At 44.7% G+C, this 17,872-nt stretch overlaps 2 protein-coding genes across 9 annotated transcripts in view; one reads left to right on the top strand and one right to left on the bottom strand.

Moving 5' to 3' along the window:
* The window catches only part of WNK1 (WNK lysine deficient protein kinase 1), a 151,055-nt gene extending 140,306 nt beyond the window's left edge, over positions 1-10,749 (top strand). For all 4 annotated transcript variants that reach the window (XM_040642014.1, XM_040642015.1, XM_040642013.1 and 1 more), the window contains 3 exons: positions 721-915; positions 7,092-7,279; positions 7,757-10,749. In XM_040642014.1, coding sequence (XP_040497948.1) covers positions 721-915; positions 7,092-7,279; positions 7,757-8,074 — 701 coding nt within the window. In that variant the 3' untranslated portion in view covers positions 8,075-10,749. The remainder of the gene's footprint in view (positions 1-720; positions 916-7,091; positions 7,280-7,756) is intronic.
* Positions 10,750-11,322: 573 nt separating this feature from the next.
* RAD52 (RAD52 homolog, DNA repair protein) overlaps positions 11,323-17,872 on the bottom strand; it is a 37,151-nt gene continuing 30,601 nt past the window's right edge. For 3 of the 5 annotated variants that reach the window (XM_008704834.2, XM_040642018.1, XM_008704836.2), the window contains 5 exons: positions 14,986-15,182; positions 14,230-14,378; positions 13,108-13,188; positions 12,482-12,694; positions 11,323-12,034 (listed from right to left, as the gene is read on the bottom strand). In XM_008704834.2, the coding sequence (XP_008703056.2) occupies positions 11,973-12,034; positions 12,482-12,694; positions 13,108-13,188; positions 14,230-14,378; positions 14,986-15,182 (702 nt within the window). In that variant the 3' untranslated portion in view covers positions 11,323-11,972. The remainder of the gene's footprint in view (positions 12,035-12,481; positions 12,695-13,107; positions 13,189-14,229; positions 14,379-14,985; positions 15,183-17,872) is intronic. The other 2 variants (XM_040642017.1, XM_008704835.2) reach the window with 2 other exon arrangements.

The following is a 17,872-nucleotide window of genomic DNA, read 5'->3' as shown; positions in this document are numbered from 1 at the left end:
TCCAGGTCTAATATAAATATGTTGGAAAGCAGTTGCAAACTTCTTAGCAGCTTTCCATTCTTTGGAAGCTTTCAGAAACCCAAACCTTTTCTCTAGCACAGTAGAACCAATTCAGTAGTGGAAATGTGATTATAAGGGATATCAGCTAATTTAGATCCTGATCCCAGTTTTGACATACTTTCGAGTGACCTTCTATTCCACCAGTTGGTAGAGAACAGACACATTCATCAATTTCAAGCCAGTTGACTAGGGGATAAAAGGCGCCTGGCACAAATAATTTTAAATATGCATTACTCTGTAGGCACTTACATCAGTTTTGACACCACTTCTGTACTGGATCTGACACATGCTTGGCAAAAAGACTAACCAGAGACTACCCACCAAACCAGTTGATGTTGTGCTCCAACTCAGTATTTTATAATAGGGTTTAGGAAAACGTTTGATCATGGAATTCTCTCATACCCACTGAATGTTCTGCTCAGCTGAGAGTTGTGAACCTTCTAGTTATCTAAAGCTACCTATAGCCCTATTGCCTGTTGATTCTCATTTCATTCTTCACTTCCCCTCCCGGGAGGGAGGCCTTTGTTCTTTCATCAGTTATAGCTTCTGACCTGTGGTCAGTCACTTAGTGGGACACATTAGAGGAATAAGAATAGTGCCTATTTTAAGGGAGTTGGGAGGGCTGTACGTGTTTCCTCATGCCACTTTATCTTTTGGCAGGTAACCTGTCTGGTCAGAGTACCACTTCAGTTTTGCACCCCCAGCAGACCCTCCACCCTCCTGGCAACATCCCAGAGACTGGGCAGAATCAGCTGTTACAGCCCCTTAAGCCATCTCCCTCCAGTGACAACCTCTATTCAGCCTTTACCAGTGACGGTGCCATTTCAGTACCAAGCCTTTCTGCTCCAGGTCAAGGTAAGCAATCAAAGCAACCATCGTCTTCTAAAAACTGCCGTATCTGTGGCAAAAGCCTGAAGAGTAACCTGTTGTTAAGGTCAGTTGGAAAACCAGCTGACCAGAGCACAGCCTGTCTGTTGCACACTTACGGATCTTGAGCTGGAAGGGGAAGTTGGGTAATGATTTGGTTAGGTGAACTCATTGCTCTTATCCGATGAAATTGCTTTTTCTAAAGGATTACAGCAAAAAGTTGCATTTGTGACTTATGTGAGGACTTTAACCAAATTACTCATTTGGGATTTGGAATGTACACTTCAATACTAGACTGAGATTTCCTGAACCAAAATCAAAGGAGTTTTAGCAGTTTCTGAAAGCTAGTACATTTCTTAGCCAATGCAAACTTTTTAAACTTTTAAGTATGGGAGTAGCACACTAACATAAATAGCCCTACAGTTCAATTGTTTATCTGTAATCTACTTCCTAAATATAATTGTATTTACTAATGATCATTCAAAACTTTCCTGTTGAGGATAGAGCTGCTAGCAAGAGTAGAACAACAATTAGAAGGACTTAGGTATCTGGGTGGAAAAGAGTAGAAGATATAGGTACCTCACTTAGGGGCTTTTGCCACAATATCACAGAAATTAAAGATTAGATCGTCTCTTCACAAGATGAATAGACTTGCTTGGTAGGAGTGCAGACTAGCTGGCATTATTCCCACTGGGAGGAGCTTCAGCATTTGGCAGAGGGAGGGAATTGAGACCCGATGTTTCCTGTCCTAGAAATCTGACCTTTCCCCGGAAGCTTGTTCTTCTGTGTGCCATCTTAGCGCATTTCACCACTCCAGCCTCGAGTTTCTAACATCTTGTAGTTGTGTTCTGTCTCTTCTCTCTCTGTTCTTCCCTGTTTTTCCCCTCTCACAGGCTGTGCGAAGTTTAACTGTGCATCTGAGCAGGTGACATTCAAACCTGGTGGCAGGAGGACCCGATTTCTGAGTACGCCCTGCTTGGCTCTTTGTGTGTAACACCTTTACTCCTTCCTCGTCCTTGTTTTTCTGCTGCTTGGATCTGATGTTTCATGCCGTCCATTTTCATTTGTCTCTTTGTATATCATCTACTCAGTGGCTTGGCTGATCTATTACCCTCAGAAGTTTGGGTCTCTATGTTAATTATGGTAAAAGATACAGAGATAATAATATGTTTCTGTAAACTTCAAAAGAACTTTCTGGTAGAAGTGCTTCTTCATAGATCCATGACAGACAGTAGAAAAGATGATAATGCTATAGAGACTGCTGGGTCATTTGGAATAAATCAAGACTGACGTCCATAGTCACGTTCACCTCTTGCTCTGGCGAGAAGTGACAGAGAGCATCTTGACCACTGATGTACTTAGATCCTGGCAGCAGGGGAGAATTACACCCTATTTTTTTTTTCTTTTTCAGAGTAGGTTGAAATCTTTTTTTCTTCTCAATTAAGCCTAACCATCTCTCCGTTGAAATGATGCTAGAATCTCTTCATTGGATCCTTTCAGCCCCCTACCTCCACCCTCTAACTCCATAAAATCGGTAGTTCAAAAAGGGTTTCCGTATAGTTATTCCGATTAAGCATTATTCTTCTAAGGACCAAAGCCCAGCACCTGCCAGTGAAAATGATCTTTTTAACACGATTGCTAGAATTTCCCAGCTCTTTTCTTAAAAGCACCTTCTTAAAAAGGTGCAATAGCAAATCACCCAACTTTCTCAGCCTGTCTTCCCCAAAAGTAAAATGAAGATGATGCCTGTCTCCTAGGGCTGTTGTACAAATCAAACAAGATCAGGTGCACAAACACGGGCAGCACTTGGGAAGCACATGTCATTTCCTTCTAATCAGCCAGTGTCCACCTGGCACATAGTAGGTAGTCAATAAATGGACACCGAGATAAACATTTAAAAAACAAAAACAAGGCTCAGGTAGAAAACCTTTGTTGGAGTTTGGTTAAAGATCTTTCCTGTTGAGGCCTCAAACTTCTGATGTGGTTATTCAAGTGCTTTTTAAATGCATGTGCAAAGGTCATCACTGTTTCTGAGTATGGTCCAGAGGTCCCTGGGCCTCATGTATCACCAGTCCAGGACTATTGAACAAAAGAGGTGGAAGGTGTTACCCAATTTGGTAGTTTTCCAAAGCATGTATGGTTTTGGGTACTCAGATTGATAACTTTTCTGGTTAGACCAGGCTGGACCAAGCGTGTTAGCACCTGGACACTTAAATAAGCATTTAATTTCTGTGTCCAGCTGGCAAGATAAAAAGACATTAATAGTAGGAGACAAGTGTTGTAAAGTAGGATGTAACGTGTCAGGCCTATATTACACAGCCTGAGATGTCTCAAAGGGAGAAAGAGAACCAAGGCTTTTTTGTGAAGCGTAATGTGAGAGATACACTCCAGATTAATTAATTAAATTCTTACACACTTTTAAAGGTAGGTGGTGGCACATTTGTAACATCAAGTGAGAGTGGTTAGTAATATTAAATCTTATCACTTCCTTTTGGGTCTAAAAAGAGAGGCCCTACATCTGTTGAGGGCACTTGAGTACACATCATAGAAGCCGTATAAGCCTTGGTGAACAAACTGCAGGAGGCAGATTTAAAGCGAACGTGGAAGGGAAAACAGGTACTTAACAGACGGGTCTTTCTAGTTCTGGATGCGTTATTCTGTGTTCTCAAAGTAGATTATGGTTTGGAAGCACGGCTTGGCTTAATGCTTTATTTATGTTCAAAAGTTGCTTGTTTTCCACATACTTTTAAAGACTTCTGGAGGGGAAGGGGTTAGTGTTTCTGTCTAGGATTTGGAAATACATTAGCCAGTTTAAATTGACTCAAAACTGTAACAGTGGTACTGTCAGTCTACTGGGGTAGAATTGCTAATGCATTTAATCGAGTGCTTTTTAACAACCCAGCAGGAGAAACAGAAAGTGGGACAGGGTCAGTGGAAAGACTGCTTGGGTATTTGAAATTCAAGCAGTAAGACCTGAGAGCCTGGAGTTCGTCCCCCATCCCAGAACCTCAGTGCAGAGCATTACTCTGAGACACAAAGAATGGGTGTGGAAGCTCTGCTGTCAGCCAGGTGCCTCCTCCATCAGACACCCACGTTAAGGCTGACTAAGATGCATCCCATAGAACTTCCCCTACGGCAGGGGCTCCTGGGTCCCACCAATCTGTCTTTCTTTCTGCTTTCTCTTGCTGGGACTTTCGTGTGCTGTTTGGAGATTCTAAGTATTTTACACTGATGTTTCTTTATCTTTAACACGTTGCTCTCTCTTTATGCTTCAGGGAAGATGGTGAAAAAAGTCTGTCCTTGCAACCAGCTCTGTAGTAATTATCTTTTCTTTCTCTTACTTTTGGTCCTTGATTGCAAAGCCTGTTATCCATGAGTTCTTGGAACCCTGAAGCTTCACAACGCCCTCATTCCCAATTTCCATCTATCTAGTTCTGCACCCTTTTCTAAGATTTTTTAACATGCTTAATTGCTGACCACTGGCAGATTAAGAAATCACCTCATAGTCTGCTCTCATGTGATGACCCCCTGTGAGCCTGGCTTTGTGACAAGTATGAATCGATAATGCTCATGATATATAGAGAGATCAGGGATGCCTGGCTTTTTTGGGAAAGAGAGTCCTTTAGTCAGTGGATACGTGCCAGCCGCTGTTCTGCCCACTGGGAAATCGGCACTGATCCAAACATAGAAAAGTCCATATCCACACTTCATAGCGGGAGACATCTGCTAGATTGCTGAAGAGAGAAGCACCACTTTATAGAGTTGGCTTCTTAGACTGGTGGCTTCTCATTAAAGTGCAGACAGTTCAGCTACCCAGCCAGCTACCTAGAGGGTCAGTCAGAAAACTCTGTATATTTTTGGACACTAGGCAATGGGCGGTGACTCGTATAAGTTATTGATACTAGGATCTGGTGGTGTGTGGTGCGGGAAATGTATTATGGCAGGAGAAAATTTAAAAATGGATTTTGGGTGGTAAAACATATACTACTTCTTAGAGCTTTGCAGCAGAACCGAGAAAGGTTGCAAGGTTACTCAGTATGCTCTCTGGAAGGCAAGCAGCACTCCAAGAAGTATCTGCATTACAAGTAGTGTTCTTAAGCCATTTACTACCGAGATGCACTATCCATTCTCCTCGCTTCCATAGTCAAGTCAGCTTTTGCCAGGCAGTAATTTCTGGTCAGAGAGGCATGTGTTTATTTCCTTTAATGGGAAAGCCTGTTTTCAGAAGCTAGAATAAGAAGGTTAACTGTATGGTTACGGTGGTGTATGAACCCCACTTGAGAATCCAGTAGTGTGTGAGACAGATTAAAATGAAATTTGGTTGTAAAGGAGCCTCACGGCATCAAAGGCGACTAGAGAGGTGTGACCCCCAGCATGAGCTCTCTGTGAATAAGCAGTGTTCACCTCTACTGAGCTGCTTGTATTGGGCTTTTGACAGCTCTGCTCACTTGTGATTGTTTCTGGTTCTCATTTTGGTTGTCTCACTCATCATCAAGCTCACCAAGCAATTATTATTCAAACAGGAAAGCAGTCCTCATGCATGTGATACGCTTGCTTTCTGGATTTCATCACTGTCACGACTGCCACCCTTATTGCTTGCGCTTCCCACTCTGTGCTTTCCCACCGCTGTCTCTCTTGCTTTTCAAGGCAGGCTGTGTCCTTTTCCACTTGGGTTTCCTGTACCGTAGGGAACTTGCTCTTCCCCTTACGCTGTCTGTGCGGTAGCTGTCCCCTTGTGGCTCCAGTGGGCACTAAGAAGTGAGCTAATACACACACTGCCGTAGACCCATGTCTTGCCTTGGTGGTAAGAAGCATGTGACCGTCCTCACTCTGCAGCTTCACCTCTAATACAGACACGCTTGTGTGTGCCATTCCCAGAGCAGTGGGGTGTGAACTTGAGACCAGCGGCGGATTATCAAGGGCTTTTAAATGGCAGAGTTGCTTCGGGCATGCCGCTGTGCTCTGGTGCTGCTTGGACCTGGAAAGCAGGAATATGTATGCATTTTTTTAGCCCCCAGCATTACTTGAATATCTGAAGGCCTAGTGGCCCACAACTTACCTTAGTAGCTTTTATTTATTCTGCAGCAAATGTGAGATCTGGTAAGAAAGTGGGGGGTGAGGGAAGAAAAACAAGATCATGACTTTTCTTTCCCTCTTCCCTAAAACTTGCCTCTTCGAATAATCTTCAGTGTGCCCTCCAGCAGAGCCGAAATCAGGCAGGACACAGATCCCTTCTTCCTTTCTCATCAAACCATAGAAATAGAATTCCTTCATCATAACCTCAAAGCTTCCTCCTTCCCTTTGCACTCCTACCTCAGCTGAATGTTCCTGTTGCTTCCACGTGCGTGTGAGTGCTTGCTCTTCTGGGAAGGGGGGGAGAGGTGAGAATTCATGAACCAATGGAAACTGAGGTCATCTTCAGGAAAACCATGTCTTCCTGGAGTTAAATGGTTCAGGCACACCACAGAGAACCTTCCTCAGGAGTAATCTTGGTTCTTAATTCATACGCAATTTGGAGAGGTCGAAGCCTTCATTCCTCCCGAGTTTATGTTTACGAATTTGTGTGTATGGGTCCAGGTGAAAAAGGTTTTTGAACAGAGCATGCTATCTCTCCTGTCGCCTCTTTCTGTTAAAGAATGGCTGAAGACTGTGGCACAGGATCCACATGGGATAAAGATGGGAACCCCATCTTTTCCTGGGCCAAGCAATCTACCTTTGCATTCCTTTAACTCCTGCTTTTAACCCTGCCTCAGGGTTCAAGAAATCCTCCTCTTTTGCCCTGCATTCTGCAGCATTCTGGAGCCACATTGACTTCAGCGCGCCTCCCTCATCACCGTGATGCTGGGAGTAGGGTACTGAAAGTCTAAGATACCGTGTGAACGGGCTGTGAAAGCGGTCCCTGCGCTTCTTGCCTACCGTCATCCGGAGTTACTTAGCCTCATCCACAACTCCGGAAGAGAACCTGTTTTTCTTACCCTGTTATGTTATGCCAGAACGGTGGCTAAACAAACCCTTGGACCCTTCCCCTCTCGCATGCCTTCCCAGCTTATCCTGTCCTCATTCAGTTGCTTGCCATTCATCATCCTGTGAAGTTTTCCCTCTTCCTGAAGTTCTGGCCCAAGCTTCTTTTAATGGTTGTGCTCTGTTGCTTCCTCGAATTCTAGGGACCAGCAGCACAAACACCGTCGGGGGAACAGTGAACAGCCAGGCCGCCCAAGCTCAGCCTCCTGCCATGACGTCCAGCAGGAAGGGCACGTTCACAGATGACCTGCACAAGCTGGTAGACAATTGGGCCCGAGATGCCATGAATCTCTCAGGCAGAAGAGGAAGCAAAGGACACATGAATTATGAGGCAGGTCTCCCTTTGTGCCATTTTCCTAATCTAGCAGAGTGTCACTTAGCACACGTCTGAAGCGGAGGCGAGCCCAACGACCGGCTAGTGCTCAGTGTGTCCTGCTGTAGCCTTCTGCAGTGGCCCCTGCACTTTACCACTTCGAGAAAAAACAGAAGTCACCCAGCTACCGTTTTGGCTTTGAATCCCTAGCTCCCTGATTGTCAACTCGGTTTTTTCTCCCCTTTTCTCTTAATGCCCTGAATTGCACACACATATATACACCTGCACGTGACTCTGCCCTCCTCCAAGCACGGTAGTTATTCGATCCTTATTTGGCAAGTAGAAAGAGCCAATAATTATGAAAGGTTTGGTTTTGGTTTTATTATATCCTGTAAGGTTCGCACAGCCCCGTTCTAGAATTAGATTTCAGTACCACCCATTTCACCTCTGGGTTATACCCACACCAAACTTAACATGTAGTTGTTTTATTTTCAGGGCCCTGGAATGGCAAGGAAGTTCTCTGCACCTGGTCAGCTGTGCATCTCCATGACCTCAAATCTGGGTGGTTCTGCCCCCATCTCTGCAGCATCAGCTACCTCTCTAGGTCACTTCACCAAGTCTATGTGCCCCCCACAGCAGTACGGTTTTCCACCTCCCCCCTTTGGCACTCAGTGGAGTGGGACAGGTGGCCCGGCACCGCAGCCACTTGGCCAGTTCCAGCCTGTGGGAACTGCCTCCTTACAGAATTTCAACATCAGCAATTTGCAGAAATCCATCAGCAACCCCCCAGGTTCCAACCTGCGGACCACTTAGACCTAGAGACATTAACTGAGTAGATTTGGGGGCAGGAGATGGAATGCTGAAGGGGGGGGGGAATGGGAAAGTAGCCTATATACTAACTACTAGTGCTGCATCTAACTGGTTATTTCTTGCCAGAAAGGAATGTTTTTAACACCGCTTAGAGCCCTCAGAATTGAGAATCTCCCTCCCCCTTCACCATTTATTGGAGTGGAGCAAGAAGGAAAGAGCAGCTTTCTTGTGATGGGGCGGCTTCAAACTATGCTTTCCTGTTTCTCTACACCCAGTAGTGAGGGCTACAAAAGAGAATCATTTATCAGAAAGCTACGAGAGCTCAGCAGAAAACCAAACCCCATCTGTATTTTCAAATGGGTGGAGCTCTTAATTTTGGTACCCACCCCAAATCCCTTATTCCCTCAAGAATCTAAACCACAAGACAAAACAAAACCAAACAAAAAACTTTGGGGCTCTCTCCTACTCTGTTCCCCCCCCTTTTTTTCCTTCATTTCTTTTGTTTCTTTTTGTTTTAGAACCCAGTGAAAAACACCAGGGGACTGAGGTTTCAACCCTTTCTTATGATAGGTCATTAGTGCTTTAAGCAAATGATATTAGCAGCTTTGACTGCAGCATTAGCAATTAGGAAAAAAAATTAAGTCCCCTGCGGACATGTAACTTTGCCATCAGTTTTGATGTGGAAACACTGTGATATATAAATGTTGTTGGACAACAGTAGTTTTAAGAGTGAAATATGAAAGGTTTAAAAAGTTGAAAAAAAAAGCAAGCTCTGTCCTTTACTTATTGAGACACTTTAGCTTTTTCCTTTGTATTTCCATTGTAGTAGATGAATAAATGTGAATGTAAGATTGTATAAATTACTGTACTTGAATACTTCTGTTCTCCCAGTATTGCTTGCTGGATATTTTAGTGCCTTGGACTTCTACTGCTTCTGCCATTAGCACCAACTTCTCATCAGACCCCAGATCAGCAGAGGGCGTATGGAAGGATATTAGGTCCATGTGACCCCAGCAGACGATTATGCCAAAGGGAAACTGAAAGAGTATTTTTTTTTTTTTAAGTCATTCAGTTTTGTCTAGAGCAGGTGTAAGACGAGCAGGCTGAGAAGTTAAGTTGACATCAGTGGTTGAAAGCAGAAAGTTCTGTTTCAAGAACAGTAAGGAGGGGTGTGGTAACAAAATTGAGCAATTTAAAAGATTAAGGGTAGTGTGTGATAAATGAAAGAAAAAGAAAGACTAAGAACGGGAGAACAGACTTGGCAGGAAGATATGTGCCGCCTGGCCCACGGGCTGCCGTAAGCCTTACTTACTCAAGCCAGGCTGGAACAGACAAGACCTAGTGGCAATGGCTGAATATAAAGGGAAGGGGGTGGGGGCTAGTTTTTAAGTTGGGAAACGTTGATAGTGAAAAGTCACAGATGGAGAAAGATGCTCTAAGAAAAACTTTGGATTGCTTTCCTCTTGTTGCAAATGTATCATGCATTTCTCAGCTTGGGGTACTGTATTTGTGGAAAGTGGACCCACATCTGAATTAAGCATTGTAAGAAAGAGTGCTTACTCCTACTCATTTCCTGTGTGATGTCCAAGTGGTTGCAGGATCATAAATCTGTTGTGCCACCTCTCCTTCTAGAATTGCAACTGATACTCTCACATTCTCATATAAACAAATACTCCCCTTAAGTAATAACTGCAACCAATCAGTATTACGTAGTGCTGTGCCTAGTTGTAATGGGTAGTTCTGTTATTTTCAGAGCTTTCAGGAAATACTCTCCTAATTGGCTATGTTTGGGATCTCTGTTATCTCCCAAGATGGAGAAAGAAGCTAGGACTCCTAATTTTTTGGGTGCTTCTTCTCTCGACTCTTGAGTTGGGAAATGGACGCATTCCCGATCTCTTATCCACCTCAGCCGCACATCCCGGGAATCACCACAACAGGGGAGCCTGGTTGGCTGTCCTATCCTGTTGTTCCTTCATGGGCCCTGTTTTCTTTAGTAAGGTAGCTTGGGTCCCAAAGATACAGATGAAAGCTGAAGGTTTAGGAAAGTAGAAATGAATAGGACAGGGGTTACAAGCCCTGCTTCAAAGTTGTTTACTTATTTATTCTCTGCTTAAGATTCTTGGGGACATGGTAAGAGTAAGGATAGAACAAAGAAGGTGCCAAGTCAGTGAGAAACGGACCACCTAAGATGAATGAAACAATACTTTCTACCAGAGGAACGAGGGAACCAAATGCAGCACGTTATTTTTTGTTATTTTGGTTTAATTTTGAGATCTCTTCACTTACACACAAAAAGTAAGAACTGGTTTTATTTACTGTTGATTTTTTTTTTCCCTCCTGTGGATGAAGTGACTGAAGCCTAGAGGAATGAACTAGTGCTACTGAACTGTTTAAATTATTTTCGTGTTAATAGTACACTTTGAGTATCTTTTTCCACATTACAAAAATCTTCCTGAATTATAAATGTTTTCCTTACATTATTTAACAATGTACACTTTAAAAAAAAACAAATAAACTGAATTCAAACCTTGGGGGTTTCTCAGCAGCCGTTAATTGTACATTTTGCACTAACTCTGGGTGTTGCGCTCCTTGTAAGATTGCGCTTCGTGCTTCAGTTTGTTACCTTTGTAGACTTATTTAATGAAACCATTCAAATAAACCAAACTTGCTTTTGTTGAGCTGTGGGGTTTCATTTCCAGCAAATTCCCTTTTCATGATCTCATTAGCTCAGTTTTGAGTTGTGTACAATTTATAACTGGATTCCTGACTCCGGGAACTTTTTTAAAGCAGCAGTTCTGAACTAAACTAAGATTATGCTTCAAAAAAGAGAGAGATGTCTTTCTGAAAAAAAAAAAAAAATGGTAAGGATGTCAAAACCAAAAGATGAACATATGACCAAATCCATGTAATGAGCGGTAAGGTAAAGGGGAAGTCAGGGTAAGCAGCAGCCTCTTCGTCTTCCATAGGAAGAGAAATGGCTGGCTGCCTTCCTGTACTGGGAGTTCCTTGCCTTTGGTTCGTAGCTTCCCACAAATGGATCAGTGATCTAAAAATTAGCGAAAGCCACAGCTTGAAGATTAGATAAAAGGCACAGCCGAAAATGCATCTTAAAAAGTAAACCTGCAAACTCATTTTCCGGGGCGGGGGGATTAGGCAACATTTAAAACGATGACAAAAAGCCATTTATGTTAAGATGGGTTCTATCTCACATCTGAAATGGAGAAATACAAACACCCACTTACATTTTTTGTTACAAAGGAAAATTTATTTTGCTTTTTTAAAATACCTTTTCTTTGGTCTTAGATCATTTCCTTGATTAGGAAAGAAACTGCAGGACGGTGGCACCATAAACCTATGAATGAGAGATTATCATCGATGAAGATCGCAGCCTGGATTGATGCAAAGTAGTTAAACAGCACTATAGCTTTCGTTCTCAGAAGGATACACACTGCGGTGTTGACATTAAACAGCGAGCCCCAAAGTGAAAGGCGGCAGACAATTACAATAATTTCACGTAGGCGGTTGTAAAAGTTGGTGCTTAGTAGTGCGGCGTATTTTGTTTGAAGGCAGGTAGCCACTGGCGATTCCTAAATTTCTATACATACTAACGTAGTAGCTTAGGAACAGTGAGGAATCTGAGGAGCCAAAGAGAAGGTATTTAATCTCAGAGCCTCCCCCCCGCAGTGTGTGACAAGCTTCGTTAAAGCGCTTGTTTTCGGGCTGCTCGGCTGTATCTGCGGAAGGCTCCAGAAGTCCGATCCTCTGCTGAGGGTCAGAACAAAGCAAGGTAAATCCTTGGAAATAAAGCTCATTCCCTGGGAATGATGGATAATTTTATGACCAAAAAGTAGTTTTCTAAGTCCCTTTGTGACAAAGTCCAAGGATGTGACCTGAGCCTCCATTAGGATGGATCGAATTTCCTTTTCTTCAAGTCCTGGTTCTTCCCATAGATCTCACAATTTCCTATGGGAGAAAAAATAAATGTGGCTGCTGTGATTTTTCAAATAAGGAATAAACGGACAGCTAATAATTTCTGAACTGTGTTAGTTAACAACCCTAACTTAAACTAAAAAGCCAAAGAATGAAAATTGTTAGGAGGGCAGACCCGTCTGTTAACACCAGATCACGCTGCAATAACCAAACACGATGGGCCTACTTTAATAAGGAAAAGCTCTGAAGTCAGTTCGTGGTTAAACTTCCCACTGCTATCAAGGGTCACCAGGGGTCACACCTCTCTAGTCAGGCCCGCAAAGGAAAAGTTGTGGCTCATAAACCAGCTGTCATTTCTTAGACTGCTGTTCCTCTGGCACGATACTACCCAACTTCTTAAAATGCAATGTCATTCTTCCTTTAAAATGCATAAATTTAAACCCAAGTTCTTTCGATTTTTGTTCCTAAACACTTCGCTACCTGTTACATCTTGGTTGATGTGAGTCTGGAGGTGTGAGAGGCCAGACTTTGCTTGTGGATTCTGGTGGCAGAGGTTCTGCGGGGTCCTCTCCCAGGTCACCATCTGGTTCTTCAGGACTGGTGTAGCAGAGGTCTGGAGCGGTTCTGGTTTAGGTAAGGGCTTGACATCACTGTCGCCTGCATCTGGACCCATATCCCACATTCCAAGACTGTCTGCAAGGACCATCGAGATCATGGGAAAACCCAGCATCAACAAGTGTTCTCACATAAAGCACTGGGGAACACTGGTCATAAGAAATTCCATGTCATAAAAAAATTAAATTAAATTAAATTAAATTAAATTAAAAGAAAGAAATTCCATGTCATGCGTGGACTAGGGCAGCTCCCAAACTTCTCTTTCCCCCTAAAAGTACAGTGGAGCTTCCCTTAGGACAAGAGGAGCTGAGTGTGCTACTAGAACCGCCATCAGTCCATTATGGGTCCTCTTTATCCCCAAAATTTCATGGGGCTATAAAACAGATAAAAAGGGATTTTTATGCTTTAACAATGGCTTAGTGACTACCAGAAGCGCATTCCACAGGAACTTACTGATCAAAGCTCCAGTCACACGTGTAGCTCTCACTGACCTGTAAGGAAGTCTTTCTCCGTGAGCGTTTCCGAAGCAGCGACCGGGGTGCTGTGCTTCAGAGGAGGTGCTGGCAGTGCTGCTGGAGTGAGAGAGTGAGAGAGAGAGAGAGAGAGAGAGAGAGAGGTGGGGGGAGGGAGGGAGGACGGACAAAATCACAGAATCACTTCACTGTTGGAGGGAGAGCCTCAGAAGCACAGAGGCTCCCAGCACAGCCAGCAGGAGATTCGAGAGTCCTGACCCCCCCACCGCCCTCCCTACCGATCTGCAAGACGACAGACTGTGTTCCTTTTTTTTTTTTCTCACCAAATGGGGAGGGGGGTTCATTTCTCCTTAAGCAGCAAAAATAGAGGGGTTATTACAAGCTATCTGGTCCATTTTTTACTTTTTAAAGCTATAACCTTTGTTCAAAAAAACCGTAAGCAGAAATTCAAAATGTAAAACCAATACAAAGCTCGGTTCTGGCTGGGGTCCGGGGGAGGGGGCAGTCCTGGAGGCCGCCCCCCGCAGCGCTCCCCCACGAGCTTCTGCAGTGGTTGGGCAGCTGGAGATCACAGTTCAGGTTTCTCCCCCGCATGAGCTGAAGCCCGTCAGTGCCGAGGGGAATGGGAATGGGCTCAACACGAAGGTCCTCCGAATCTTAGGGAGAAGCTGGGCAAAAATCCAGCTGGTCTGGGATAAGCCCCTTCTTTGTTTTTACTCTCTGGGAGTGACTCTCAGAAATCTGCACTGCTACCACGAGGTCGGGACCCCAGTAAACCGGAGCTCACGGCGGAAGCCTTGCCCAAAGCCCCCATTATCTTCAAACAACTCTGCCGTCTTTCTCACACCGCTCAGAAAGGCTTCTAGCAGAGACGGCCAACGTACCTGAAAGGTACGTCTCTACCCTGAAATTCCGAGTTCTAGACTACCTCAAGGGCCTCTTCCTTCCCTCAAAAAAGAGGAGGGTCTTTAAAAATGGGGACATGCATGGCAGGATTTCATGACCCTGAGTGCTCAGACTCCTCTGTCCTGCGTGGAACCTGAGGGAAGGCCTACTGAGTTCTGGTTGGGCCGGAACTGTGCACACTGGCGGAACATCGGGTGAGCCCCCAGGGCCTCTGCTCCCGTCCCTCCCACACACCCTGGGTCTTCTTCTCAACCGCCGGAGCGGACAGTTGAACTTGCTGCTGCTTCTCCATCTGCTCCCGGAACTGGCGCTGCAACTGTTTCTGCCGCAGCTTGCGCTGGTACGTGGCGTCGGCGTCGCGGTCCCCGGCAGCGGCCAGACTGCTGCAGCACAAGAGAACGAGGTGGCGGTGAGCACCGAGCTAGCGCGGCCGACAGCATGCTGTTCCTGGCAGCAGACAGCATGCTGTTCCTGGCAGCAGACAGCATGCTGTTCCTGGCAGCAGACAGCATGCTGTTCCTGGCAGCAGACAGCATGCTGTTCCTGGCAGGGGGCAGAAATCTGGTTCTGGCAGCAGACAGCATGCTGTTCCTGGCAGCAGACAGCATGCTGTTCCTGGCAGCAGACAGCATGCTGTTCCTGGCAGCAGACAGCATGCTGTTCCTGGCAGCAGACAGCATGCTGTTCCTGGCAGCAGACAGCATGCTGTTCCTGGCAGCAGACAGCATGCTGTTCCTGGCAGCAGACAGCATGCTGTTCCTGGCAGCAGACAGCATGCTGTTCCTGGCAGCAGACAGCATGCTGTTCCTGGCAGCAGACAGCATGCTGTTCCTGGCAGCAGACAGCATGCTGTTCCTGGCAGCAGACAGCATGCTGTTCCTGGCAGCAGACAGCATGCTGTTCCTGGCGGAGTGCACACACCGGCTTGCGGGCTCAGGGGGGAAAGGGCCACGCGAGCAGGAGAGGACAGGCGGGGAAGCGCGGCCGCACCCGGAGCTGCTGTCCTTCTCCTCCTGCGCCACAGCGTGTGCATCATCTGAGCGGCTCGGTCTGCAAGGGGAGGTCACCGCCTGTGGTCTGGGGGGTCCCAGAGCCACGTTCTGCCGGCAGCTGCTGTATCTTGCTTGTTCCACAGATGGTTCAAAATCTTGTCTCTTTGCTTTAGTCAAATCCACTTCAAGAGGCAACTAAGAAGGGAAGACAGGGGGTAAATAACTTCTTCTAACTGTCCTTCCCGTTCCTTGTCCCTGCTTTAACGATCTCAATTCCTGGAAAATGGTATTTGACAGTCCTCTAGGTCCCCAGAAGCCAAGACAAAGGATCCACCCTTCACCTAGTATTTTTAATTACAGGAGGAGAAGTAAAACAATTTCAGGTTCTACTTACACCATTCTATATTAATCAAGTTTTGATAAAAAGGAATCTTACTTTATGATTCAGGGCAAATGGTCTGTAAACCCTAATTTGAATCCCTCATCGTCAGCTGGATCGGTCTGATGCTGTCTACTTTTCCTCTTTTTCATGGAAATGATCACATGTACTTTGTGGAGGCCTACCCTTTCTCTGCCCTTTCTCGCAGGACTTCCCCCTAAATACCACGCTCATCACTGAAGAAACCTCCGGTTGCTGTGGCCCAAGTAAGTGTCCTTCCAAAGACAGGATGAGAAAAACCTGCGAAGTGCGGACGTAGGCTGCTAGCCAGGGCTGCTGGCAATCTCCCAATTTGAGGTCACTCCTGCATCTCACCAAATGTGAGAACTAACGGTACTTCATGGCATTTGGCACAATGTTTTACTTCCAGGCCCTAAGCACTACAGAAACCCAGGGTTTTCACTTGGGAAAACTTCTCTCTCGATTCACATGGATAGAATAATTGAACAGGAGAAACTGAGAGGACTACATTTTGATAAAGATAACCTGAAAATGAAAATTGTATTATGAAATATCCTATCTACAATGGAAAGTAAACGAGTAGGTTAAAAATAAATGAGCTCGGGGCGCCTGGCTGGCTCAGTCGGTAGGCCATACGATTCTTGATCTCAGGGTTGTGAGTTTGAGCCCCCATGCTGGGGAAAGAGATTACTTAAAAAATAATAATATTTTTTATTTAAAAAATAAAATAAATGAGCTTCTGCTACAAGGATGAACACTGAGGACATGATGCTAAGTGAAATTAGGCCAGTCACAAAAGGGCAAATATGTATGGTTCTGTTTATATGCGGTAGGTACTTAGAGTTAAAAAAGCAAGACAGAAAGTAGAGCGGCGGTTGCCAGGGGCTGCGGGGAAGAGGAAACAGGGAACTACCATTCTAGTTTCAATTTTATAAGGAAAGAGTTACACAGATGGATGGTGCTGATGGCCATACAACTTAACAAAGGTATTTAATACCACTATCTGTACACCTAAAATGGTTAAGATGGTAAATCTGGAGGGGTGGTTTGGGGTTATTTTTTTGGTTTTTTGTTAAAGATTTTATTTATTTGACAGAGAGAGCGAGTGAGTGAGCATAAGCAGGGGGAGTGGCAGGCAGAGGGAGAGGAAGAAGCAGGCTCCCTGCTGAGTGGGGAGCCCGATGCAAGACTCGATCCCAGGACCCTGAGGTCATGACCTGAGCCGAAGGCAGACGCTTAACTGACAGAGCCGCCCAGGCGCCCCAAGAAGGTAAATTTTGGTATGTATATTTTACTGCAAGGACAAAAAAAATGGGGAAAAGTGAGCTGTGAGAAAAAGCTTAAAAGACTCACAAGGCTAAGTGCCGGCAAGGACATGGAACAGCTGGAACTGTACACAGCTGTGCAGGACTGTGAGTTTGCGTAACCACACTGGAAACCTGGAAGAATCTGCCACGCTGAAACCTGCCTGTCCTCTGACCTGACCAGTAACTCCCAAGATAAGTGGGTGAGTATGTGCACCGAGAGACGCGTATAAGAGTGCTCAGAGCAGCCTGATTCAAACCAACCAAGAACTACCCAAAACTCCAATGTCTATAAAAGTCAGAATGGAAAAACGAGTTGTGCTATGCTCATGCGATAGGAAAGTGTACAATGAAAATGCCACATGCAACATGAATGAATCTCGCCAACATGTCAAATGAAAGCCAGACACAAAACAGTCCGTATGTTTGGTTCCCAAAAGAACAAGAAGTCCAAACTAATCTCTGTTGCTAAAAGTGGTTTCCCTTAGTAGTGATGAGAAGGGGAGGCCTTGGCAGTGACTTCAAGGGACACTGTAGAGACTTCTGGGACACTGCTAATGTCTTCTTTTGACTTAGATGCTGGTTAAGTGGATGTGTTCACCACACTGAACATTTATACTGTGTGTACTTTCTACGTGTTTATATGCACATTTTAATACTTCAATGAATTTTTATAAAGTACAATTTCATTTATATAAAGTTCAAAAACAAGAAAAAGAATTGACAAGGCTGGGGTACCTGGCTGGCTCAGTCATTAGAGCATCCAACTCTTGATCTCGGGGTTGCAAGTTCAAGCCCCATACTGGGTGTAGAGATTACTTTTTTAAAAAAAGAAAGAAAAAATCTATGAGGCTGAAAGTCAGAATAGAGAGGTCAGGACAATAGTTACTTTTCAAAAGAGAAGTCAAGGTCGTTAATGGGGGGGGCAAATGGTGCCCTGGGGTGCTGGTAAGGTCTTAGTTTCTTATCTGGGAGATAAGTAACTCTGTTCACTTCTAAAAATTCATCAGGCTGTGCCAGTATGAATTACGCAGTTTTCTATGTATATGTTGAACTTCCTTTTAAAAAGATCTTTATAAAAAATAAGAGTAAAAAAAGAAAAGGAGAAGGGTGTTATCAGAATGGTAGACTCGGAAGCTCCAGGCACCCACTGCTCCTAGAGACACTGAGTTAACGATATA

Source organism: Ursus maritimus, unplaced genomic scaffold, assembly GCF_017311325.1.
Source record: "Ursus maritimus isolate PB19 unplaced genomic scaffold, ASM1731132v1 scaffold_26, whole genome shotgun sequence".
NCBI lineage: Eukaryota > Metazoa > Chordata > Mammalia > Carnivora > Ursidae > Ursus > Ursus maritimus.
Note: the sequence above shows the minus strand (reverse complement) of the source record. Positions and strands in the feature narration are given on the sequence as shown.